The sequence below is a fragment of the Eulemur rufifrons genome, chromosome 8, assembly GCF_041146395.1.
Source record: "Eulemur rufifrons isolate Redbay chromosome 8, OSU_ERuf_1, whole genome shotgun sequence".
Lineage (NCBI taxonomy): Eukaryota > Metazoa > Chordata > Mammalia > Primates > Lemuridae > Eulemur > Eulemur rufifrons.
In genome coordinates, this window is record NC_090990.1 from 18,618,578 (window position 1) to 18,645,659 (window position 27,082).

Consider the following 27,082-nt stretch of genomic DNA (forward strand, 5'->3'; position numbering starts at 1 on the left):
AATCTTTTAAAAATATAAATCCAATCATGTTACTTGCCTGCTTAAAAATTGCCAATGGTTTCTTTCCCACTGTACTTTGCAACATATCCATATCCATGTTAAGGTTTACATGGCCCCTGCCATCCCTGCTGACATCTCCAATTGCTCTCTGGCCTACTGAACCCTTGCTATACTGGTCTTTTCTCTGTTTTTCTTTTCTTTTTCTTTTTTTAGAGACAGGGTCTCTGTTGCCTTGGCTGGAGTGCAGTGGCCTGATCATAGCTCACTGTAACCCTGAACTCTTGGATTCAAGCAATCCTCTTGCCTCAACCTTCCTGTACTGGGACTACAGGTGCACACCACCACACCTGGCTAATTTTTAAAATTTTTTGTAGAGATGGGGTCTCACTATGTTGCCCAGGCTGGTCGCTAACTCCTGGCCTCAAGTGATCCTCCTGCCTTGGCTTCCCAAAGTGCCTTGCACCTGGCCTCTTCTCCATTTTTTTTTCTTTCTTTTCTTTTTTCTTTTCTTTCTTTCCTTCTTTTCTTTTTCTTTCTTCTTTCCTTCCTTCCTTCCTTCCTTTTCTCTTTCTTTCCTTCCTTCCTTCCTTCCTTCCTTCCTTTCTCTCTTTCTCTTTCTTTCTTTTTTTTTTCCCGTCATCTTTTATTTGGAGGTTAATTCTCACTAGGATATGAAAGGATTCAGCAATGATCGAGTTCCTCACGGAGAGTGCTGGGCCAAGGAGGTCAAGGTCAGGAGTGCAGAGTGCACCCCCTACACAGGCCCCTCTTCAGTGGTACTTGTGTGGCTCTCCTTGCGTTTGAGCTCCTTGTAAGAAAGGCGGTAGTTGAAAAGCACGTAAGCCTTTTCTGGTGGCAGGGTCTGGGGAAGGGGCGGTCCGGCTGCGAAGGTGGCAAGAAAAAGCCCCTGAAACAGCCCAAGAAGCAGGCCAAGGAAATGGACAAGGAAGATAAGGTGTTCAAACAGAAACAAAAAGAGGAGCAGAAGAAACTAGAGGAGCTAAAAGCGAAGGCCACGGGGAAGGGCCCCCTAGCTACAGGTGGGATTAAGAAATCTGGCAAAAAGTAAGCTGTTCCTTGTGCCTGAGGTGATCATGACCCTTGATTCCTATTTAAACATCTGGATTCCCTGCCATAACATCTTCTGCCACCTATAGCTAAAATGAAGTGTTGTCTTGGAGCCTACTGTACGTTTAAGAATAAACTTCTGTTTAAAAAATAAATAAATTAAAAAAAAAGAAAAGCATGTAAGCTGCCAGCACCACAGAAACCCCAGCGAGGGTCCCCTTCTTCACGTTGATGTACTTGTTGTAATACCGGTAGTAACCGCTCTGAAAGGCTCCAGCAATGCCTTCAGGGGTGAAAACCCACATCAAAATCCAGCTTGGCAGGTCCCCTAGTTTGACATCCATAAGTTTCTTCTCCTTCGCTGGTACCACTGACGCCATCTTGGAGCCCTGGTGTCCGCTGTGCCCTCTTCTCCGTTTCTTGAACATGCCATGCTCGATTCCACCTCAAAGTCTTCTCCTCTTCCTCTGCCCAGAACATTCTTGGCTAAATCACATGGCTAAGTCCTTCTCAATCTTCAGGTCTTTAACTTCTTCAGAGAGTTTTTTCCCTGACCTTTACCTGAGCAAGTCCCCTACCTTTTCCCCAGTGTGGAGTATGTGTGTGAGAAGGGAGGCTGGGTTTACATGACTCAGGGGACCAGCATCTCCCTAGGAGAAATACAGTTTCTTCTTCTAATACTAACATTTATTATTAGTGTGCTAAGTTCCATGTATTGTTTCTTGTTTGTTTTGTTTTTAATGTGCCCAAAGTCATACAGCTTCTAAGTAGTAGAGCAGGGATTCAAAGTCAGACACTCTGGCTCCCAAGCCTGCATTTTTTTTTTTTTTAAACAATTTGAAGTGAAATTCACATAACAAAATTAACCATTTTAAAGTGAACAATTCAGTGTTAGTTAGTACATTTACAGTGTTGTACAACCATCACCTTTGTCTAGTTCCAAAACATTTTCATCACTCCAAAAGTCAAACCCCTTACCCATTAAACAATTTTCCCGCATTCTCCTCCGTATACTGTTCTTGATCCTCACAATGGCCCAATTGTACAATTGAGGAAAATGAGGCTCTGAGAAGTTCAGTGATAGGTTCAAGGTAGATGTGGAACCTTGGTTTTCTGATTCCAGAGCCTAAATCTTTGATTAATGCACATCTTTGGGGGAACCCACATGGCTAGACTGGGCTTTTAGAGAGAGTTAATTTTGTTGGGGCACGCAAATAGAAGCTATAGGTGCGTCTCCAATTGTAAAAAACATGCATTGAGGTAAAACCGCAATTAGTTCTGTACAGGCGGTTGGCAGAGCCAAAAATAATCTAAGCCCAAGAGCAGCTACGGGGCAGGACTTGGAAAGGTCAGCACTGCAGGAAGCTTTGCCAAAGCCTCAAGAACAAGAAGTCTGTCATGCCTTGGGCAGCCCCTGTGAGCGCCAAGCTGGGAGCCAAAAAGAGGCACAGGAGCCCGAAGGGCGTGGCTTCCTTCCAGGGGCCAGGCTCCGCCAGGAAACCCCAGGTGGTTGCTGGCGAAACAAGCTGCAGGAGCAACGGGAGAAAACAGTAGGAAGTAGGCCTAGGCCAACTGCACCCTACTCTGAAGGGGCCTCCAGGCCACGGGGACTCATGAGAGTACGTCTTATGCCTCCTGGAGGGACTGTCATCTAATATCCCTCTTCTGCAACATAGGTGTGCTCTTTCTGGGGCTCCCCTTTTCTCTCAGGAGGTCAATGACCCTAGAATCCCTTCCTTTTTAGGAGTCGGAGGGCACCCTTCTAAGTTGCCCCTTGTAGTATCCACTTCTTCCTTGGATGACAGGGCTGGGCGGATCTCTCCTGCTCCGATGATGGAGAGCTTCTTTTACAAGCTCCCCGCCCTCTCTGGGCTCTGGGTGGTGACCGAGTTCTAGTCCAACAATGCTACGCCCTCGGACCAATAGCGTCCCTCGTGCTCCCAGAGGCAGCTCCATGGAAACCAAAACATCACAACTCCATGGAAGTATCGCGAGAAGGGCTGTTGCGCCCGTGGCCGGGGAAAGGCGGAGCGAGGGCGGGAACGCTGAGAGAAGTGGGAGGAGCCTGGGCGCTTCCAAGGTTCGGGTCGGAAGACAGTCCCTCCAGGCGGCGCCCCCGCGTGACTGCGCTTTACATAATCGCGGCCTTGCGCGTCATAGTGGCGTACTCCAGTCCAGACCGAATCAGAGTCGCCAAAAGCTCCGTGTTCCGCCCCTTCCTCCTTGATCGACGTCGAAGTGAACCAGTGAACAGGCGTCCAGCATAGCCGCGCCCGCCCCGGCCCGCCCGGGTCCGCCCCGGTCCGCCCGCGCCCGCCCTCCCGCCTGCCGCAGCCCGCAGCCTGCCGCCTGCCGCCGCCAGGTTGTGCCTCAGACTGTCAGATAAAGCCGTGGGCCGGCCGGCGGGGCGGTGAGCAGGGCCCGGGCCGGACATGGCGGCGCTCTACGCCTGCACCAAATGCCACCAGCGCTTCCCCTTCGAGGCGCTGTCTCAGGGGCAGCAGCTGTGCAAGGTGCGCGGGCTGGGGCGGCGGCAGGGAACTGGGAACGCAGGAGGCGCGGCCCGGAGCTCCCGGTTCTGTGGGGACGCCGGCGGGGTCCACAGGGCAGGGCGTAGCAGGCCCGCCTAGCTGAGGAGCCGCACCCACCCCGCTGGGGGCCGGCAGGGCACGTGGGGGAGTCCCGGGCCGCGTCCAGGCCCCCGCGGCCGGCGTGTCCGGGTGCTTAGCAACCGCGGGGGATTGTTCTCGGACCCCGTCAGATCGGGGGAGGGGAAAGCGGGTCTCCTGCTTGCCCTGACCGTCCGCCGCGGGGATCCCTTTGGTCTGCTTTCACCGCCGCCGCAGTCTCCCTGGTTACAGACTGTGGGACCTCGTGCCCCTCCTGGGACTGAACTCCAGAGTTGGGTGCTGCCTGGGAGGAGTGTCTCGAACTCCGGCGCCTCACGGGCACTTTTCAGCCAGTCTCAGTATCAGAGGTGGCAAGGTTTTATTTTTTTAAAAGCCCCACAATCAAGCGCACGAATCTTTTAAGCATCCAGTTGGTTGCCTTCGATCCTCACCCTAAACAGCTGCTGATCAGTTTTTTTACCCCCGAAGGTCCCATTTCTGCATTTCTTTTTGGTTGTTTCATTCCACTTTGCCTATTTAAGTGAATAGAGGTGCTGTGAAGCAACATTTTAAAAGTCACTAAACCGGCTGAAGAGTGATGTTGAGATAGACCCAGATAGTCTAGAGTTTTTGTCTCTGATTTGTATAACTCATAATTGTATGTCCCTGTTGCCTCAGATGTCCATGACTTAACTTTTGCCACTCTTTACCAGGTCTGAGAGAACACAAGTGCTGAGTGCCCTTTTTGGTCTCAAGAAAACCCAAAACAAAACATAGTAGTGTGTATATACGATTTGTGTACATAAAAAATAATGATTTTAATCCAACACTTTCATTTCATGAGTAAGCCAGCTCAAAATCACAGTGGCAGAAGAACCAGGCCTAGAATTCAGGGCTTCTGATTCCCAGTCTGGGGCTTATTCATGCGTGTTTATTTTATAATTTATGACTAGTTCCATATAAATTCTTGTTTAACTCCGACATCAACAGCAGGGCAATGATGCCGACATTACAGAGGAGAAAAATAAGGCCCAGAAAGTTTAAGTGACTCACTCAAGCATAGTAGCTATGTTAGGAATAGTACCCAGGTCTTCTGCTTCCTACTGAAGGCTGTTTCCATTTGTGACTGCCTTTTAAAATTATATCCTCATTTCATTTCAGGAATGTCGGATTGCACACCCTGTTGTGAAGTGCACCTACTGCAGGACTGAGTACCAGCAGGAGAGGTAGAGTTTTCTTGACCATGAGAGATGTTAATAGGCTTTTTCCTCTTAAAATCTGTAATTGATTGCATTTCATGTGTAGATCTGTAATCAATTACATTATTGATTCTGTATTATACCCAGATTCTACAGTTTCTAAATATTTAGGTATGTAGTCTGTCTTCAATTAATTTGTTTGTGGAGTGAGATACACGCTGTAGGGTGTATAATAAACATATTGTTCCATTTGATTACTTAAAGGTTTGAAGTTATTTTTCAGACCCTTGATCATTTTATATTGTGGTTATAATCTTTTTGGCTCAAGAAACCAATCCCACGATATGAAATCAAGGTGTCAGCTGGGGAAAGAAAAAAAAGAAACCTATCCCACAATAGTAAAACATAAGCCTCATGTTCCCATATGTATTTATATACATAGCTTGAAGAATTTTTAAGCCCAAATAGATACTTTTGGAACCGTAACAATCCTGGTAAAGGGTTTGTTAGCCCTAATCCCATTTGAAACTCACTTGCTTTTACACTTTCCTTGTGTGAATCTCATTTTTAAAAGTGTGAAAAACACTTAGGTGTGAGTGGCCAAATGTCTTTGGGGGACTTTTCCATAGCAGCAAAGTGATTTATTGGTATAGCAAGTTAGACTTTTGTGGAACCTTTATAATTTTAGGTGATCCTGCCTTTAGCAGGGTGGGGTCTATTTGCTAGTTTTTTTTTTTTTATTTTTTTCACAAAATCCTCATATTTGCTGGTTTATACGTAGGCCCAGAAGCCTAATTTTAATAAGCCTCATTTCAAGTCTACAGATATTTTCTCCAACATTTTGTTACAGATATTTTCAAACAGGAAAAAAAGATTGAATTAGTGAACATCTGTGTACCCACTACCTAAATTCTATAATGTACATTTTACTCTATTTCCATCTATTCATCTCTATCCATCAATGCCTCAGTCCATTTTATTTCTGAGGCATTTTAAAGTTGGAGATGCAGGCGGGGTGTGGTGGCTCACGCCTGTAATCCTAGCACTCTGGGAGGCTGAGGCGGGTGGATTGCTCGAGGTCAGGAGTTCGAGACCAGCCTAAGCAAGAGTGAGACCCCGTCTCTACTAAAAATAGAAAGAAATTACATGGACAGCTAAAAATATATGTAGAAAAAATTAGCTGGGCATGGTGGTGCATGCCTGTAGTCCCAGCTACTTGGGAGGCTGAGGCAGGAGGATTGCTTGAGCCCAGGAGTTTGAGGTTGCTGTGAGCTAGGCTGACGCCATGGCACTCTAGCCCGGGCAACAGAGTGAGACTCTGCCTCAAAAAAAAATTAAAATAAAATAAAAAATAAAGTTGGAGATGCAGACATCGGTATATTTGGTACCTAAACACTTCATGCATATCATTAACTAGAGTTAAATATTTGTTTACAGTTTTTGTTGTTTTTTTTTGTTTTTTTTTTTTTTTTTGAGACAGAGCCTCACTCTGTCCCCTTGGCTAGAGTGCAGTGGTATCATGATAGCTCACTGCAACATCAAACTCTTGGGCTCCTCCTGCCTTAGCCTTCTGAGTAGCTGGGACTACAGGCATGTGCCACCACGCCAGGCTAATTTTTTTCTATTTTTGGTAGAGTTGGATCTTGCTTAGGATGATCTTGTACTCCTGAGCTCAAGCGATCCTCTGGCCTTGGCCTCCCAGAGTGCTAGGATTACAGGCCTGAGACACCATGCCAGCCTTACGTTTCTTTTTTTTTTTTTTTGAGGCAAAATTTGCATATAGTAAAATGCTCAAATCTTAAATACATCATTCAATGAATTTTACAAACAGTATATATCTGTGTGATTCCAAACCCTATCAAAATACAAGATGTTACTATTACTCCAAGAAAATCCTCTCATGCTCCATCCCAGTCAATCCCCATATCCTTGTTTTCCCCAGGCAACCACTGTTCTAATTTTCATTTCCACCATAGATTAGTTTTGCCTGTTCTAGAACTTTATATAAATGGACTCATAGAGAATATGCCCTAGAAGCTTTATGTTTTAGTTTGTACATTTAGGTCTATGATCCATCTCGAGTTAATTTGTGTATGTGGTGAGATATGAGCTTTGACCCTTAATTTACACCACACACAAATTATTTCAAGATGGATCATAGAGATAATTTTTCTTTGCATGTTTTCTAAAATGTCAGGAGCATTTGTATAGATTGACAGATACTCCATTCCTTCAGTAATAAATCTAGGTGTAAATCAAAATACTGTTCAATATCACAGGATCTTTGATGCTACTCTTTCTAGAGATCTCTTTCAATGCCCCTCACTTCTTTTACTCCCTTTTTATTTATTTTTATTTTTTTCTTTTGGCAGGTGAGTTTTTACACACCTCTTGGCAGATTCTGACTTCCATAGCCATCATCCTGCTTATTGCCTTTTTAAAGTGGCAGCAGATTGCCCTGTAAAATATTTTGTCTGAGTGTCTTATTTTAATTTTTAACTTTTAAAAAAATTTTAGCAAATGTTACCTGATACTTATATATTTTTGAGACAGGGTCTCACTCTGTTGTCCAGGCTAGAGCACAGTGGTGTTATAGCTCACTGCAACCTCAGACCTCTGGGCTCAAGCAATCCTGCCACCTCAGCCTCCCAAGTAGCTGGAACTACAGGCACATGCCACCACACCCAGTTAATTTTTTTCTTTTTTGTAGAGACAGAGTTTCGCTATGTTGGTTAGGCTAATCTCTAACTCCTGGCCTCAAGCAGTCCTCCTGTCTTGGCCTCCTGAAGTGCTAAGATTATAGGTGTGAGCCACAGTACCCAGCCTTAGTATCTTATTTTAATTTAAAAAAAAGAATTTTTTTTTTTTTTTTTTTGAGACAGAGTCTCGTTCTGTCACCTGACTAGAGTGCAGTGGCATCATCATAGCTCATTGCAACTTCAAATTCCTGGACTCAAGTGATCTTCCTGCCTCAGCCTCCTGAGTAGCTGGGACTACAGGTGTGCTCCACCACACCTGGTTTCACTCTCCATTTTAACCAAAACCTCATTGTATTTGGGATAATAACATTTATAACCACATAATGATTAAGAGTTATTGGCCAGATACTCAAACTTCAGTTAACCAGGTGTCTGGACCATATTTCGCCTTATCTCTTAGCAATGAGCAAATGCCTTGGGCTTAAGGAAGAATCATTTTTTAGATGTTCTAAGAAAAGCTTTTTGTCTCTTTCTTCCTTAACAGTAAAACCAATACAATATGCAAGAAATGTGCTCAGAATGTGCAGTTGTATGGAACGGTAAGTAGGATTTCTCTGAACCTAACAGTGAGTACTTGGGTCTCTTGGAACCTTACCTTCTGTGGACTGTTAATGTCAGTACAATGTTTTTATTAGAACAAATCGTTATGTGTAATATATCTAGTACTGTACTTCAGCTTTCAAATTTAGTTAATACTTATTGTTAAGGAGTTCTCTGTTTATAGTCACTCTGCCAGGATTAAGATTATAATTTTCCTTGAGAGGCTTCAGTGACCAATATAGAATGAGAAGGGGAAAGATGAATTAAATGAATTCTATGATTTGATCTCTTGTTTTGGTAACAGTTGACTATTCATTTTGTTTCTCTCTCTCTCTCTCTCTCTTTTTTTTTTTTTTTTTTTTTTTAGTAGAGACGGGGTCTCGCTCTTGCTTAAGCTGGTCTCAAACTCCTGACCTTGAGCGATCCTGCTGCCTCGGCCTCCCAGAGTGCTAGGATTATAGGCATGAGCCACCGTGCCCGGCCTTGATTATTCATTTTGATGAATGGGTTTTTTTTTTTTTCTCTTATTCTTAAGATTCAGGATACTATGTCTCTGTAGGCATTCTCTCACCATGTTTATACACTGATAATGGCAAAGACACCTTTTCAGAAATTTGGAAGCACTTGATAGTTTCCCCAAAGAGCTGGTTCTGTTGGATTTCTCATAGAAGTCTCAGCGTACACTCTAATGGATTTTTGTTATTTGTTCATTTATTTATTTTAAAATCAATAGTCCTTTGTAGAAAAATGCTTTACATAGTGTTAAGAATTGGGCTTCATTTGATCAATATAAAAGCAAATTTATGAAGTTCAGAATACATTTTTACCATGATTAATGGACTAGGATTATTCCTTTAAAAAAATGCACTGGTATTTTATAATAATAATACTTGTCCCTTTTTTTTCTTCCCTCTTTTAGCCCAAACCTTGTCAGTATTGCAACATAATTGCAGCGTTTATTGGCAATAAATGCCAGCGCTGCACAAATTCAGAGAAGAAGTATGGACCACCCTATTCTTGTGAACAGTGCAAGCAGCAGTGTGCATTTGACAGGAAAGATGATAGAAAGAAGGTAAATCTCTGTGTTTTTCATGACTTTTTTTTTTTTTTTCCTTTCAGAGAAATTAAGGTGGCCCAATTCTGTTAAAAAGACGTATAACAAACAAAGATGTTTCCCACTTTTTTTCCTGGTTCGGTTATTAATCTGAAAGAAGATATTCACATTTGGTTTTCTTCATTCATCTAATGTGGATCATTATATTCTAACATTGTGTGAGAATCTGAATTATGGTGATTACTTCACATAAGTGAAATGGTGATTGACAGAATTCTGTAGCACTCTGTAAAGAAGAGATTGTGACTTAAGCAAGATGGAGTGGTATTACCAGTTTTACTGTCTGACTCTTTGAATATTTCTGTCTGTTGAAGTTAAAAATCACAAGAAGATGACATTACAGGGAGGCTCTATGTGGAAGGATGGTGCCTTGGTCATTTTACTCTTCTGCTTAAAATCCTCCAGTGGTTTCCAGTTGCACTTAGAATAAAACCCAAATCCTTTCCATGGCCTGCAAGGCCCAACATCCAGCTCTCAGTCTCATTTTCTGTCACATTTCCCACCTCTCACCTTATTCCAGACACCTGGAATAAGACACCCCTGGCCACCTTTTAGTCCATCAGACATGTCGGTCTCATTCCCATCTTTGCGCTGGCTGTCCTTTTGCCTGATGCATCCTTCTGCAGAGTATCATAACTGGCTCCTCATGTCAGGTCTCAGCTCAGATACTGCCTGCTCACAGAGACCTTCTTTTACTAACTCCCTCAGTGACTCTTTTATCATATCAGTCTGTTTTATTGTCTTCATAGCATGTGACGTCATGAAAAATTGTCTTGTTTATTTGCTTACATGTTTGCCCCTCACTAGAATGTGATCTCTTTGTCCATCTTGTTCTCTGCTATATTTTCAGTGGCCTGGCAATGGTAGGTGTTCAGGAAATATTTATTGAATTAAAGAATGTAGTTCAGAAACTCTTTTTTGGAGGCCAGAGGTGCTTTTGAGAATGGCTGACTCTTGCTAACCAAATTCATTAATTTATAATGGAAAGATATAACTTTCCAGTGACCAGAATACTCCTGCCTGCCAACCAGGGTACCTCTTCCCTAAATCAAGATACTGGAAAAGCTGAATTAGTAATCAGGAGGGTAGAACAAGCTTTGTAGTTTCCCAAACCTGAGTCCCATCCCACTCCTGGGGCTAGGTAAATAACCCTGGGCAAGTTACTTACCCTCATCATGCATAGATTTCTTCATCTTTCCCAATGGGAATAATGGTAGTTACTTTACAGGGATATGGGGAAGTTTAATTGAGATATGTATATAAAACACTCAATATTGAGCGTGGCATGTAATGTATTAATAACTCAATAAATGGTACCTATATTATTAATTGGAATAGCCAATTTTTATTAATCTGGTTATACTAGAATTCGTTACATTTCTTCTTTATTAGTGACAATCCTGTTTTAAGGGTTTGGATATTTTTAGATATCCACAATCACATGTTCATAAACTTTAAGAGAGGAGAGCTAAATTTAGAAATTTAGAGTGGGTAATCTAGGCTCAGAATATGTGGATTGAAATCTTAGTTCTGTCATTTATTAGCTGTGTGACTTTGGGCATGTTAATCTGTCAGTGCTTCAGTTTCCTCATCTGTAAATGGGGATGATCAGCCCTCATGGTTGTCACAAAGGTCAAGTTATCATGTGTAAAGCCCTTACAGTGGAATTTGGTACATGATAAGTACTCAATCTGTTACCTATGATTATTTGTTTTTGATAGTTTAATTCTCAGAGGATTATCTTTTATTTTTAAAGTTTGTTTTTAAAGGAGAACTCCTGGCCTCAAGTGATCCTCCTGCCTTGGCCTCCCAAAGTGCTGGGATTATAGGTGTGGTCCACCGTGCTGGCCCAAGAGGAGTTACCATTTGAGTTGAAACTAGGAAGGTGAGATGGTAGCAGCCATGGGAAGCTCTGGAGGGCAAAATTCCAGGGAGAGGGACCAGCTGTGAAAAAACCCTGAGGCAGAAATGAGCCTGGTTCATGGGAAGAACAGAAAGAAGGCAGAGTGAAGAAGGGGAAGAGAAAGGAAAGAAGGTTACAGAGGCAGGTAGGGGTTATAGTTAAGTAAACATAGGCCATGGTACAAAGTTTGGATTTTATACTAGATGTGATGAGAAACCATTGGGTTTGAGAGAGGATATGATGAGATTTACGATTAAGAAGCCCTCTGGTGGTTATGTGCAAATGGTTTATTGGAAGTAGGATAATCATTTGGGTTGGGGAGCAAAGAAGATTTTGCTGATAAGATAAACACTTAAGATAAATGATGATGCAGACTACCCATGTTCAAGATGGGACATGAGATATAATTTCAGGAATAAGAAATGAAAGCTATAAAATTCCATAAAATATCAGCATACTCCCTTCCCAACCTGAATAATTCACCAGCTCTGCCTGCCTCACACCTATCCCAGACTTCCTTATAATGGTTTTGCAGTCCTAATGCTGCACAAAGGCATCCCAGTTTCAGAGGATGGTGGAGGCCACATTATACTTTCCTAGCTTTGTGCCCTGCCTCCTGGTACAGAGGAACTTCTGCTCAAAGGAATCGACTTTTTCTAATTCAAACAGTGCCATGGTTCGCCAGGGACTAGGTTCCTGGAAGCTACTCATCCATTGGTCTTTCCATCTGAGAGAAGGTTTTCGGCATACCATTTTGTGAGCCATTTTTAAGGTAGTAAAACTGAAGTATGAGGGGGGATGGGTTTGGGCAGATGTTGGCCAAAGGATTTCAGTTACATGGGAGGAAAATGTTCAGGAGATCTATTGTACAACAAGATGACTATAGGCCGGGCGCGGTGGCTCACGCCTGTAATCCTAGCACTCTGGGAGGCCGAGGCGGGTGGATCGCTCAAGGTCAGGAGTTCGAGACCAGCCTGAGCGAGACCTCGTCTCTACTAAAAATAGAAAGACATTATATGGACAACTAAAAATCTATATAGAAAAAATTAGCCGGGCATGGTGGCGCATGCCTGTAGTCCCAGCTACTCGGGAGGCTGAGGCAGTAGGATCGCTTAAGCCGAGGAGTCTGAGGTTGCTGTGAGCTAAGCTGACGCCACGGCACTCACTCTAGCCTGGGCAACAAAGTGAGACTCTGTCTCAACAAAAAAAAAAAAAAAAAAAAAAAAGATGACTATAGTTAATAACAGTATATTTTTGAAAATTGCTAAGAGAGTAGATTTTAAGTGTTCTCACCACAAAAAATGATGTGAGGTAATATATTATTAATTAGCTCAATTTAGACATTCCATATTTTGAAACAACATGTTTTATACAGTAAATATATACAAATTTTGTCAATTAAAAAAAAACCTGGAGGCCGGGTGCGGTGACTCACACCTGTAATCCTAGCACTCTGGGAGGCCTAGGCAGGCGGATCGTTTGAGCTCAGGAGTTCAAGACCAGCCTGAGCAAGAGCAAGACCCTGTCTCTATTAAAAATAGAAAGAGGCCAGGCGCGATGGCTCACGCCTGTAATCCTAGCACTCTGGGAGGCCGAGGCGGGTGGATCGCTCAAGGTCAGGAGTTCGAGACCAGCCTGAGCAAGAGTGAGACCCCCGTCTCTACTAAAAATAGAAAGAAATTATATGGACAACTAAAATATATATATACAAAAAATTAGCCGGGCATGGTGGCGCATGCCTGTAGTCCCAGCCACTTGGGAGGCTGAGGCAGTAGGATCGCTTAAGTCCAGGAGTTTGAGGTTGCTGTGAGCTAGACTGATGCCACGGCACTCACTCTAGCCTGGACAACAAAGTGAGACTCTGTCTCAAAAAAAAAAAAAAAAGAAAGAAAGAAATTAGCTGGACAACTAAAAATATATAGAAAAAAATTAGCCGGGCATGGTGGCACATGCCTGTAGTCCCAGCTACTTGCGAGGCTGAGGCAGAAGGATTGCTTGAGCCCAGGAGTTTGAGGTTGCTGTGAGCTAGGCTGACGCCACGGCGCTCAGACCCAGGCAACAGAGTGAGACTCTGTCTCAAAAAAACAAACAAACAAACAAACAAAAAACTGGATTATAGATTTTATATTTCATCTCTTCTCCCTGCTGAGTTTTCCTTAATGAGCACTGTGGACATATTTGTGTCTTTTGAAATTCTTGTGAGAACTTTGTTCTGGTCTGTGTTTGCTAAGTTGACGAGAAACAAAAAGGTATTAATACATAAAATTAGCAACTGCTACTTTTTAAGCAACTCTTATGTGCCTGGCACTATGCTAAGTCCTTTACCTACATTATGTCACTAAATCCTTTCAATAGCCGTCTGTGACTTGCTCACGGTCACACAACTCATAAGTGGCAGAGCTGGGATTGAACCCAGAGGTTCTAGCTCCCGATGACACATTCTCAGCCAATGCAGTACATTCCCTGTTCTTTATCTTTGTCTCCTCATCTTTCAGGTAGATGGGAAATTGCTGTGCTGGCTGTGCACACTTTCATACAAACGGGTCCTTCAGAAGACCAAAGAGCAGAGGAAACACCTGAGCAGCTCTTCTCGTGCTGGCCATCAGGAGAAGGAACAGTACAGTCGCCTGAGTGGTGGTGGCCATTATACCAGGTAACCCCAAGGTGTGAGATAGGACTAGAAGTGCTGGTAGGTCAGATGTAATACTCACACAATCAGTCGTGGAACATACTACCTCACATAAATTTTCCTATTTTCTCTCCAGTTACTAGCCTGTAGGAGGAAGCTCATTTGTTATATTTTATAATTCCTGTATCTTCCAAGGGCAGGAGAGATTTCTGTAATGTGTCAGGATTTCTTGACTTTGTATTTTTTATTTTCTTTGACTTTGTATTTTGTCTGAAAGATTTGTGGAACTTACTCTACTTTCACATGTAGTGTTCTTCTCACAGAGTGGGTTATCTCCCTAGAAGATTGGACATTTCACTTTCTGAAGGATATAGTTTTTAAATTTGTATTTGGCCAGGAGGTTAATAGATGTTCTAGGCTTGTCCTGGTGGGGTATAGTCAAGAAAATGTCCTTTCATTGCTTTCAGTTTCCTTTCAGAGTCTCTGTAGTGTTGTTAAGAGTTCTGCCTCTGGATGGAATCCTGGCTCTGCCAAGTTCCCTGTGGGGCTCTTGGGCAAGTTTTCTCATCTGTAAAATGAGGGAAGTAATAGTGTTACCTCATGAGGTCGTTGTGAAGATAAATTATATAGCGCATGCATAGTGATTAGCTTTGTAACTGGCATACAGGAAGTATTCAATACATTTTAGTTATTTTTGGTTATTACTGTTATGACTGTTTATTCAACAAACATCATTAAGAAATCTCATGGGCCAGGGACTCTGCCAGGAATGCAGGAATGAATAAAAGAGTCAGACTGCTCTATAAAAATGTGCAGTCTAGTAGAGAAGACAGACTTGTAATCAAATCATTTCAATATAATGGGATGGCTACCACAGTGGAAACACGTCAAGATACAGGCATGAGAGGCAGTAGGAATTAGCTGCCTTGAGACATAAGGGAAGCAGGCTTGGAGAAGAGCTGGTGTTGGAGTTGGATCTTAGCATGAGTTGGAATCATCAGCTAAGGAATGGGCAGAGGCATCTTAGGCTGAGAGAGTAGCATTTGGGAAGACATGAGACTGCATGGAACCCTGGAGAGTTGTGAGTTCTTTTCTATTGCTGAAGTTTATGGTTGGGAGCTGGGGAATGGGAGGAAAAGCAGTTCTACAGACCTGGTAAGGAACGTGAACTTGATCCTAGGGTTAGTGGGAAGCCACTGAAGAGATATAGGCAGGGGAAGGACTAAATCTGCATTAAAAATTAACCATGGCCAGAGCTGGGCACAGTGGCACGTGCCTGTAATCCCAGCACTTAGGGAGGCTGAGACAAGAGGATCGCTTGAGATCAGGAGTTCAAGACCAGCCTGGCCAACATAGCAAGACTCTGTCTCTACAAAAAAAAATTTTTAATTAGCCAGGTGTGGTTGTGCCCTCCTATAGTCCCAACCACACAGGAGGCTGAGGCAGGAGGATCACTTGAGTCCAGGAGTTCATGGTTTCAGTGAGCTGAGATTGTGCCACTACACTCCAGCCTGGGTGACAGAGCAAGACTCTGTCTCTAAAAAAAAAAAAACCACAAAAAACAAGAACCTCATCTCCTTACTTGATGGAAACGGCAGATATTCAGGGAGATGCTTTGAAGGGACGATAATGAAAAACTTAGATAATCTGATGAACAGATACAAGGCAGGAGCTGAGTGAGTAAAGGACAATTGCCAAGTTCTTACTTGGGTGAGCAGGTGGATCCTTAATTGGGAGAGAATACAGGAAGGGGAGAAGAGAAGTTCAGTTTTGATAAATTGAGTTTGAATCACCAAGAAGAATTACTTAGAGGAGCTTAGCCTAGAACTCGGAAGAGAGGTCTGGACGTGGGCCATTGGTAGCACATAGGAATCACTGGAAGTAGGGATTATTTAAAATGCAGATTCCTTTTTTTTTCCTTTTTCTGTGGACACTTCCAATACCATAAAAAAAAATGCAGATTCCTGCTGCCCCACCAAGAATTTAATTCAGTAGGCTCTAGGGTAGAGTCTAAGAATCTACATTGTTTTATAAACAACCCAGATGATTTTAATGCAGGTGTTCTGGGGAGCACCATTTACAACCACTATGATAGGTAGCTGTTAAAACCTTGCTCTTGGATTAGAGGGGGAGAACAGGACTCTAGAAGCGTTTAATTATTTAAGGATAGAGAACTAAGAAGCAGCTGTGTCAAAAGTCAGAGGATGACCAAGTGAGGAGAAAGTTTCAAGAATGATGGAGTGGTCAGTGATAATGAAATACTGAAGAGAGATCATATAAGGAAAGGTCTGAAGAATCCTTTGGACTTTGCAGTTGGATGTCCACCAAAGTAAAAGGATTGCATAGCAGGGATAGGCTACTAGCTTTTGTTTTAGGACCAGCTTTGGTGAACTCTTTGGGGTTAAAACTGGTGTTTAGTGTTGTTATGGGACTCAGATACCAGTAGGTTCACAGAGATACAGTGAAGAAGAACTAGAGTAGGAGTACAAATATGTTGACCTGGTTTCTAGTTCCAGCTTTACTACTAACCAGCTGTATATCTTTTAGTAGCTAAGTTAACTTCGATGAGCTGTTTCTGCAAAGTAGAGATAATAACTTATCTATACCTCACTGAATTATAAGCTGCATGTGAAACAATGTAAAAGTACTTTCTACCTGTAAGACAGATTATACTTCTTATTGAAGTTCTGTTGATTCTGTTCTCATGGTTATTAGTAAAGCAGGTAATATTTAATTAAGGCCAAATTTCCTGTGGAAACTATATAGCTGCCCATGCATCCAGGACCTACAAAATCAACACCGTTGGTAGATTTTAATAATCAAGAATAATTAGCTCTTGCATAGAAGAGCTACTGTCTTACATGGTCCATTTGACAGACTTTCATTGTGATATTTTATTAATCTTTGCTTTCTAATGTGTGTGTGTGTCTATTTTTGCCATTAAAAGCCAGAAAACACTTTCTACATCTTCAATTCAAAATGAAATCCCAAAGAAAAAGTCCAAGTTTGAGTCCATCACAACTAATGGAGACAGGTGAGCCAGCTGGATTATGTGTGCGCATACATTTGAAATGCATACACAGTTCCTGAAACAGGAATACATTTTAGGATGTGCCTTGGATCTAGTCTATGGCTGTCAGTAAACCTTTCAGGGGTGCTACACTAGCCACTTCATAGCTTATAAATAAACAATATTGATATTTGTTTATAAATCTAATCTTGTCATTAGAAGATCAGAACTCGTAACTGGATTTAATAGCAGTTGAATTCTTCAGTTCATTAAATAACTCCCCCACAATAATTCAAAGAAGTGAAGAGTTGGACGCATTTCTTCATGGTCTGTGCCCATAGCTGCCTCCAGGCAGGGCAGGAGTCGGTCTCGAGAGTCAGAACAGAGACAAGTTGGGTCAAGACAGTGTTACTAAGTTTGTGAGTGATGATCCATGCTTCCTTAGCTTTCAGAAAGCCAGCCCAGTGTAGATGCTGGATCAGGAGAGAATGAGATGTGTTTAAATTTTTGTTTCATTTTTGGCCTGTCTAGATGCATATTTTTATTCCTCCCTTTCCTCTCTCCTTCTCAGCGATGCTTCCCCTTATGAGCTGCTTTGTCTTAATGTCCAGAGCACCCCATCCGTGTTGGTGCAGTGGGCTTCTTCCCAACAGTCTTGGGGCCAACCATTCATTTCCCTGTTCTTCTAGGCCCAGGCATCCTGAAGTGAGACTGTCTGACATGTTTTTCCCAAAAATTCCTGGAATCATTTCTATTCTGAAAACTCCTCCTGTTCACAGTTCTCCCTCCCAGCCAATAGTGGATATGGGAGCATACCAACATATAGGTTTACCAGGACTGAATTTTGTTTATTTAGGGGAATACAAAACATCTGTGAAGTTTTACTCTTTCCCACTGCCTTTTTCATTAACTTGATTTCAGACTCTACAGGATGTTTATAGCTAGTTTCATTGATTTTAAACTTTAATTCAAGAAGCTTAATTTAGAGCACAGTAGCTCACGCCTGTAAGCCTAGCACTCTGGGAGGCCAAGGCAGGAGGACTGCTTGAGGTCAGGAGTTCGAGACCAGCCTAAGCAAGAGCGAGACCTCCCATAAAAATAGAAGAAATTAGCCAGTCAACTAAAAATAGAAACAAAAAATTAGCCGGACGTGGTGGGTCGTACCTCTAGTCCCAGCTACTTGGGAGGCTGAGGCAGGAGTATCGCTTGAGCCCAGGAGTTTGAGGTTACTGTGAGCTAGGCTGATGCCATGGCATTCACTCTAACCCGGGCAACAAAGCCAGACTCTGTCTCACCAAAAAAAGGAAAAAAAAAAAAAAAGAAGCTTAATTTAGATATTTAGATTACATGGGGGAAGGAACCATAAAAACCCTCTTTCTGGTCAGCCTTATTGTTGTTTGAGCAGCCAGTCTGGCCGTTGTAAAGAAACTAGATGAGGCACAAATTGTCCATCACCTTAAGGAATGAACTTCTTGCATTGCTTTATAAAGGCCTATGCCGGGATCTTTTGACTTTAGGGTCATCATTTCTGTTTTGTGCTCCTTTATGATCCAGGCTGTGTTGGAATGGTCTGGAACAAGCGCATTCACATCCTCTAGTTTAACCAACCAATCCTAAAGTTTATCTTCTTTTAGCTTATTTTGTTCTTGAGCTACTGCCACTATTCTTGCTGTCTATTGCTATGGATACACCAAGCTGAAAACTCTTGTTTTCCGTTCAGATGGTTTTATTGCATCTGGTCACCAGTAGTAACTATTTTCCTCAAATAGGATGATCCTTGACTCAGGTACATGGTATTTCATGATGTCCTCCAGGAAAGAGATTAAAAGATCACTTTTTTCTTAAAATGACATACTAATTTTTAAATGTAATTTACTCTTATAATTTGAAAATTTTCTTCTGCTGCCATAAAAATTATTTTCATAAATATACAAATTCTATTTGAATGTTGCTGCATTAGCAACCTTAACATTCTATTCTACTTGTTTGCATTTTTTTTTTTTAGATGTACATAACACAAGATAAGTTACATTTTGCTATCCTTTTTACTTTTTGTGTTTTTTCTGCTCTTACTTTACTTTGAAAAAAGCATTCTGACAATCTTTTGTTTTTTGGACAGTCCTTTTCAGATGTCATGCAAGCCAAACATTTTTTGTACTGCATACCTATTTAAATTCAATTCTGTACCAAGTATAATCAGTCTTATTTATGAAATATCTATTTTTGTGGCTGCCTCACAGTTTTTAATTAATCACATCCACTTTCTGACTCTACTTTTAAAATATTCATATACTTTTAAATTTATGCTCTTATTCTTTTATTTTTATTCCCCATGTCTCTGCATGTTGCTCCCTAATACTTTTCCATTGACCTTTCTATACTAGCACATTATCCTCTTATTTATTTTTGTTTATTAAAAAATTTTTTCTTTTCCTGCCAATCTTCTCTGTATCGCTCCAATTTTAGTATATGTGCTACTGAAGCGAGCACATCTCTTACTTATTTAATACTAAGGCATATTTGATTATGTTTCCTCCTCTTTATCTATTAGCCTTCTGTATCATATAGACAGAACACATTATCTTAACTTTCTCTAATGGTTTTATAATTGTAAGATGTCTTAGTCTTTTTTTCATATTTACAAGATCCACAGCCTCTGTCTTGATATTTCCTAATTTGTTTGTTGAAATTATAACAAAAACTTTTCAATTTGAGGAAAATATGAGTTAATTTCTAGCTTTCTATCGTTGAGAAAATGTACCAGCTACTTTTTATTCATATTTGTTTATTGTTCTGTAGACAATAAAAAAGCAATCTCAACAGTGGGTGACACTCACGCACACTTTGTGGTTTATTGTTTCTAAAGGGCATTCTTTTCTCTTCCTTGTAATTTTATTTTATTTTGCCTCTGAAATGTGCCTGAAAGATCAAACTTATTTGAGGACAGACTCGAGACCAACATGTAGGGTCATAGAGAATCAGGTTTTGGTTCAATCTGAGAAAATTGTTCTTACATTAAGAGCTTTTGTAAGAGACAAGAGGTTTCCTGGAGAAGTAGTGAGTTGCCCGTCATTGGAGGCATTTGGAAAGTGACTGGATTTTTTGCCTTACTAATCTAGCCATCTTTTTTCATTTCCAGCAGTTCTTATTGAACCAGGAATTAGAGAGTTAGAGAGGTCAGGCCCTAAGACAGGATAGACTGGACTGGTTTGTCAATAATTTATTGGTATGGGAAAAATCCTCTCAAGAAGCAGATAGAGCAGAGCATTGGGAACTTTAGGGATTGGGAACTTTAGGGATGACAAAAAATTACTTGTACTAGTTCACTACTCCATTTCATTCATTGCTCTAGTTATGGGTTTAAATAGACCGTTAGGTTGAGGGAAGACAGGTCCTTGGCAGGTTTTGAAGCAGATATAAGGGCACTTCCAGATCTGGAATTGGCGGAGACTGTGGTAGTCTTTTCAGTACTCTCCTACATGCCTTGTTTTATTATTTTGCATTTACTTTTTGTTATCCAGTAATTCTGCACATTCATCAGTTATGAAAGCATTGATTCATTCTTCCTCTGCCATTCTTCTCATATGCTTCATGTAGACTGAGGCAGGGGGTGGAATATTCTTATCAATGGACCATGTCTTTCAATTCTAGCCATAGAAATGTTTGACTTGGTAACTATGAGGAAGTCAGTCCAGTGATTAGGCTTGCTATTTGGAAATATTTGCTAATAGGAAAGACCCAACAGCAAGGGGGAACTACGAATTGTTGCTGTAATGACATAGGCAGTATTCTAATGTATGCTTAGGAAAAACAGGTTTGTTTTACTAAAAGATTGTCCTGGGAAAAGTAAAGAGCTTCCTTTGGGAATTCTCTAGAAAAGGGCAGGATTTAACCCTTTTGGTTGTGATTCCTTAACTTGTTTTGTGTCTGAGACACCTTTGACCAGCCATTGAAAGCCATGGATCCTTACCCTAAAAACCACCCATTGTATGTGTAGACAAGATTGTACATATAATTTCCTTATTAAGAGACTCTGCTAAAAGAACATAGAATGCTCCAGTGCTGTTGCTGGGAGGAATCTGTTGAAAACCCAAGTTGTGATGTGACTCTGGAGTTTGCCACCTCTTTGTTCCTTTCCTAACTAAATGTCACAGAATTCTTAATATTGGAAATGACAGCTGGGCACAGTAGCTCACTCCTCTAATCCCAGTATCTTGGGAGGCCAAGGCAGTAGGATTGCTTGAGGCCAGGAGTTTGAGACCAGCCTGGGCAATAGAGCAAGACACTGTCTCTACAAAAAATACAAAAATAAGCTGGGTGTGGTGGTGCTTGCCTATAGTCCCAGCTACTTGGGAGACTGAGGCAAGAGAATCACTTGAGCCCAAGAGTTTGAGGTTGCATTGAACTATGACGATGCCATTGCACTCTAGCCTGGACAACAAAGCAAGACTTTGTTTCAAACAAACAAACAAACAAACAAACAAAAAAGGAAATGACAATCTGCAGGCTTCTTGATATTAGGGATGGCAATCTGCAGGCCAGCTGTAGCCTGGGGGCATTGGCTTCCTTCCCATTTATTTCATCTTTGTTGATAATGACTGACTGCTCCTGGGCAGGAATGCAGCAGCTTCTCAGCAGCTGTACCATATCACAGGGCTTTGGAGCAGAAGACAAAGAGCTGAAAGAGAAGCTCTATGGGCAGCATTAAAGAAAAATGCATGAGCTTACAGTTTATAATTTATCTGGAATTTAATTATCCAATCATAAAATTATGACCGTTTCACCAGTAAATCATTGGGGATCTTTAATCTACCTGAAACAATATCCTTGGCTCTTGGGGTGTGGCATTTATTTTAGTCCTGAATGTGAGAGAAGATGCTGAGGGAATGTTGCTGGGTTGTAGTTTTGGTTGGTAGAGTTATTTGATGACCACCTCACCTGTGCAGTTCAGCAAATGCTGTCAAGCCCGGCATATATAGAGCAATGTGCTTAATGCTAGGAATTCAAATAGTTACTCCTGCCCTTGAGGAGCTTGCAGTCAAGTGTCAAGGATGTATCAGGTAGAGAAAAGTTTATCCACCCAAGTTATGATTTCCCTCCCCCCCTCCATTTTTTTTATTTAGCTTTTCCCCAGACCTGGCTCTGGACTCACCAGGCACTGACCACTTTGTCATCATTGCCCAGCTGAAGGAAGAAGTGGCTACCCTGAAGAAGATGTTGCATCAAAAGGATCAAATGATTTTAGAGAAAGAGAAAAAGGTATGGTTGAGTTAATGCCTGTCAGACCAAAATGATGGAGTTTTAAAATATATGGGATGAGACATGATGTTAACTCTGTTTAACTGATATTGTTGGGTGCTTACCATTGATGCTTTGAGAGATCCCATGGCAAGGCTGTGATATCCTGGGGAGAGGCTAGCTGTCTGCCAGCATGACTCCTGGGATGGCATTACCTTGGTCAGTCCACTCCAGTCAAGTGGATTTAGAAAGCTGATTTTACTCAGCACTTAGAGGGAGCTTCCACTTCTCACAGAGGACATTTGTTAACCAAGCTTACAGAGTTGATAAATAAAACCATGGTGTCCACATCTTAATTCACAGTGGGGCATGTGACAGCATATTACTCTTCTGAGGATGAGCTGTCTTAGGAGGTTGTAATCAGAAGGTGCTGAGTGAGCACAGAGTTGAGACAAGCGGAGGTAGTTATGTAGTTGGAATGCTTAATGCCATCAGGCTAAAAGAACCTGATGTCTCCATCTGTGTCATGGGGATGACCATGTCTGTGGCACAGTAGTGCTCAAAGTATGTGGGCCAGGTCTTCCTCCTCCCTAGACAGCATTTCAGTAGGACCTTTTCCAGGACCTCTTACATCACTGTGCTTCCATAGCTGACAACTCCCTTAGTAAGTGACCCATTCTTTAAACACATTAATATCTTAGTCAATATCTTCAGTGTTAATATTGTATCTTCACATAGAATATCTTCAATCTTAATATTTCTAATATTTAATATCCTCAGAGTAAGATCAGTCTTATTCTGGTCTGAGTCATCCTCCCTCTTTAAAGGAACTTTTTACATCCTTGCTCTGATTCATGTCCATTATTTATCTTATTTACAGGTTCTAGAGAATATCTCATTTTTGCCTTAATAATAATAGCTAACTTTTATTGGATGCTTACTTTGTGCTTGGCTCAATTCTAAGTGCTTTATATATATTAACTCATTTATTGTTATAACAAGCTTTTGAGGTAGGAATTATTATCATAATAATTTCATAGATGAAGAATGCCTCCAATATTTCTCCTGTTAGAGTTCTAATTCCTTCCTCCTGATCTTTTTTTCCCTGAGACTGTATGTTGTCTTGTGCCAGGTTCAGAATGCTGTGATTTGTTCTGAATGGCCAGCTAAGACATTTATAATGTTAACTCCTTTACGTGCATTCTTTTCATCTAATTTCTACCTCATTTTATGGATGAGGAAACAGCTCCAAAGAGGTTAAATAATGTGTCCAAATCACATAGCTAGTAAATGGCAGAACAAGGGAATGAACCCAAGTCTTTCTGATTCTACTGTTCTTTCTACTGTTAGGCTTTCTTCTGCCGGTAAGATGGAGATTCGTGGGAAGAGACCTGTGTTCTTTCCACTTTACTCCATGACTGTCAGATCAAAATGGACCCAAGTATATTCGATTCATGGGCTATATCAGATGGCACATAAAAGGATTTTTGTAAAATAGAGGCAAAATGGACACGTTTCTACTGCTTTGTAGAGTTAGGGTTTTTAAAGGAGCAAAAACAGATTGTTTTCCATAGCTTTCAGGATCAAGGTCACACTCCTCAGCTTGGAACACATTCTCTTCCACATCATGCCTGCCTATCTCTATCCTAATCTCCTGCCATTCTCCAGGCTCATTGGCCAGTTGAATAGTCCCTCAGTTATCTCTCACTTCTCTGCCTGTGCCCATACTGTTCCGTTTGCTTGGATGCTCTGCTGTTCACCTTTTGTGCCTGTTGCTACTGTACCTCGAAGCTCAGCTCACATATCACCTCTCTGATATATTAATATTATAGATGCCCCTTCTCTGTTCTCCTTGAATAGCATAGTCAACAAAAGGGGACCTAGGGTTTGAAATCTAGCTCTGTCACTTGCTAACACTATGTATGATCTTGGCTATGTTACCTAACCCTTTCTAAACCTCAATTTTCCCATCTATAAAACAGGAATACTCCCCCACAGGGTTATCATAAAGATTGAATGAAGTAATGTAATCAAACAGTTTTTCTGTAGCATGGTAAAAGTCCAGTAATTGGCTACAGCTGTTATTCTCAAGGTTTCTCTTAAACCGTCAGTCATTTCATTGTTTTTTCTGGAGGTGAACGTTTGGAGGGTTGTTGACATATGTTAAAAACATGAAATCGGCCGGGCGAGGTGGCTCACGCCTGTAATCCTAGCACTCTGGGAGGCCGAGGTGGGCGGATCGTTTGAGCTCAGGAGTTCGAGACCAGCCTGAGCAAGAGCGAGACCCCCATCTCTACTAAAAATAGAAAGAAATTATATGGACAGCTAAAAATATATATAGAAAAAATTAGCCGGGCATGGTGGTGCATGCCTTTAGTCCCAGCTACTCAGGAGGCTGAGACAGGAGGATCGCTTGAGCTCAGGAGTTTGAGGTTGCTGTGAGCTAGGCTAACGCCACGGCACTCACTCTAGCCTGGGCAACAGAGTGAGACTCTGTCTCAAAAAAAAAAAAAAAAACAAAACATGAAATCTTTTTTTTAATAGATGGAATTTAATTTTTTTTCCTTTTTTTAAATTTTATTTAAATTTTTTTTTTTTTTTTTTTTTTGAGACAGTCTCACTCTGTTGCCCTGGATTCCATGGATAGAATACAGTGGGGTCATCGTAGCTCACTGCAACCTCAAACTTCTGGGCTCAAGCGATCTTCCTGCCTCAGCCTCCCGAATAGCTGGGACTACAGGCGTGCACCACTGTGCCCAGCTAATTTTTCTGTTTTTAGTAGAGATGAGGTCTCACTCTTGCTCAAGCTGGGTCTTGAACTCCTGACCTCAAGTGATCCTCCCACCTCGGCTTCCCAGAGTGCTAGGATTACTGTAACCTACCACTTAGCGTGAGCAACCACACCCAACCAACACATGAAATCTTAAAAACTTGTTAGTGATTAAGTTTCAGAAGTCTTAGTTCTGCTGGGCAGAGTGGTGCACACCTGTAATACCAGCTACTTGGGAGGTCTGAGGCAGGAGGATCCCTTGAACCCAAAAATTTGAGATCAGCCTGGGCAACACAGTGAGACCCCATCTCAACACACACACACACACACAAAAAGAAATGTCAGTTCAGGATTTTGTGTAATCTTCAGGAAAGCTTTAGAAAAAAATAGGCTATGGAACCCTGGCTTTGATTCAGGTATGGATCTGCAGGAGTGCCCTGGATTGCATTAATTTTGGGGACAATTTAGTTCTCTGATAGCAAAATATTATTTATTACACAGCAATTTCTTCTGGTCATTCTGCCTTTTTTCCCCTTAGATTACAGAGTTGAAGGCTGATTTTCAGTACCAGGAATCTCAGATGAGAGCCAAAATGAACCAGATGGAGAAAACCCACAAAGAAGTTACAGAACAATTGCAGGTAACTCTAATGTATCTAACTGATTGTATTTTTTTTTTTTTTTTGAGACAGAGTCTCACTCTGTTGCCCAGGCTAGAGTGAGTGCCGTGGCGTTAGCCTAGCTCACAGCAACCTCAAACTCCTGAGCTCAAGGGATCCTCCTGTCTCAGCCTCCTGAGTAGCTGGGACTACAGGCATGCACCACCATGCCCGGCTAATTTTTTTTCTATATATATTTTTAGCTGTCCATATAATTTCTTTCTATTTTTTTTTTTTAGTAGAGATGGGGTCTCGCTCTTGCTCAGGCTGGTCTCGAACTCCTGAGCTCAAACGATCCGCCCACCTCGGCCTCCCAGAGTGCTAGGATTACAGGCGTGAGCCACCGCGCCCGGCCTAACTGATTGTATTTTAAGTAATCATCTCCTAGATTTCTTTTTTCTGAAAGTATTGACAAATCACATTAATCCTTCTTTCAGATATTTTGTATTGTTTTACTCTTGGATGTGTTCTGATCTTTTCTCCTCAAAAACAGTGGAATTGATAAATGTGTTCTTTGGTTTTGAATAAACCAGATATGATTCCAGATGTCTGAATTATAAATTCTGTTTATCCAGCTCATTAAGGCACTCTATGGTTTGTTTGTATTGCATAAAGCATCTTTTTGTAACAGTGGGTCCCAAGAGATTGAGGTACACTGATTAACCTCTAGCAAATACTTTCTTTTCCCTGAACAAAGTGTCAAGCCCTAGAGCTTTCTGTTGTTTTCCACTTCTAGAATTGTTCATCTCTTTCTGACTCTGTACATTGTCTGCCTTAGCATATGCACTTACTCTGCATAAAAAACATATCCCTATCATCTTTAAAATGTCCTTCTTGCGCTGATTTTTTTAGGCCAAAAACCGAGAGCTCCTGAAGCAGGCAGCTGCCTTGTCCAAGAGCAAGAAGTCTGAGAAGTCAGGAGCTATCACCTCTCCGTGACAGACCATGAGGAGGCTTCCTAGCAACAGCAAATGGAGTTGTCCTGGGTTAGGATTGGCGACCTGGCTATTCTCTGGGAATTGCAAGCTTTCTTAAGAAATCTCTATTTTATTACAGTTATCCTTCTTTGTGCGATTGCAGTGGGCTGAATGGAAACACCTGGTTTGTGCTGTGTTATGACTGCATGCTTGAGTGTTTGGAGTTTCAAGCTCTCTCTCTCTCTTTCTCTCACTTCTAGAACCTCTACTCTTCTTCCTCTTCTTTTCCCTTCTCTCTCTCTCTCTACTTTGGTACTACTCTTTTTTTTGTGGTAGTCACTGCTCAGTGTAATGTGCAGAATGATTTTTTTTTTTTTGGTCCATCATTGCATCCTGCCATACCCATGAGCAAATCGTTTGGCATTAATTATATATCACTGCCACCTTCTGAACTTTGAAAACTGCCACCTTAAGACTTGGTACAATGGAAGAGGCTTTCTCTCTCCAATAAACCTTTTGCTTCAGGGTATCGCTTGGGTTTTTTTCCAGGTATATTATGTATGAACTTTGTACTATGTATAGCCAGAGTTTTATTTATTTTTTAAAAAAAGAAACTTTTTCTTGATAAAGGAATAATGGTAGCCTAGCCAGTCCTTCTTGTAAAAGTG

The 27,082-nt window shown here is 41.6% G+C and overlaps 2 protein-coding genes across 4 annotated transcripts; both read left to right on the forward strand.

Annotated features, from left to right (window-relative positions):
• Positions 1-671: 671 nt before the first annotated feature.
• Positions 672-1,121, forward strand: LOC138390258 (translation machinery-associated protein 7-like). The gene is made up of 2 exons (XM_069479159.1): positions 672-731; positions 860-1,121. The coding sequence occupies exons 1-2, from the start codon at positions 672-674 to the stop codon at positions 1,067-1,069; spliced, it is 270 nt and encodes an 89-aa protein (XP_069335260.1). The 3' UTR covers positions 1,070-1,121.
• A 2,311-nt stretch (positions 1,122-3,432) lies between these two features.
• Positions 3,433-27,068, forward strand: FAM76A (family with sequence similarity 76 member A). Of its 3 annotated transcripts, XM_069477530.1 has the most exons (9): positions 3,433-3,581; positions 4,839-4,903; positions 8,120-8,174; positions 9,095-9,247; positions 13,688-13,845; positions 16,769-16,855; positions 21,955-22,090; positions 25,378-25,479; positions 26,350-27,068. In XM_069477530.1, exons 1-9 carry the CDS (start codon positions 3,501-3,503, stop codon positions 26,434-26,436), a joined length of 924 nt encoding a protein of 307 aa, XP_069333631.1. In that variant the 5' UTR covers positions 3,433-3,500; the 3' UTR covers positions 26,437-27,068. The 3 variants fall into 3 exon arrangements, with proteins under 3 accessions (XP_069333631.1, XP_069333632.1, XP_069333633.1); XM_069477531.1 differs by lacking the exon at positions 16,769-16,855; XM_069477532.1 differs by lacking the exons at positions 9,095-9,247; positions 16,769-16,855.
• The last annotated feature ends 14 nt before the right edge of the window (positions 27,069-27,082 follow it).

Excerpts from the sequence above, each read along its gene's own strand:
- LOC138390258 (XM_069479159.1), top strand. The coding sequence starts at position 672 with ATGAAAGGATTCAGCAATGATCGAGTTCCTCACGGAGAGTGCTGGGCC. Across the intron at positions 732-859 it reads GCTGGGCCAAGGAGGTCAAG|GGTCTGGGGAAGGGGCGGTC; the intron begins GTCAGGAGTGCA and ends TTCTGGTGGCAG.
- FAM76A (XM_069477530.1), top strand. The coding sequence starts at position 3,501 with ATGGCGGCGCTCTACGCCTGCACCAAATGCCACCAGCGCTTCCCCTTC. Across the intron at positions 8,175-9,094 it reads ATGTGCAGTTGTATGGAACG|CCCAAACCTTGTCAGTATTG; the intron begins GTAAGTAGGATT and ends TCCCTCTTTTAG. Across the intron at positions 16,856-21,954 it reads ATCACAACTAATGGAGACAG|CTTTTCCCCAGACCTGGCTC; the intron begins GTGAGCCAGCTG and ends TTTTTTATTTAG.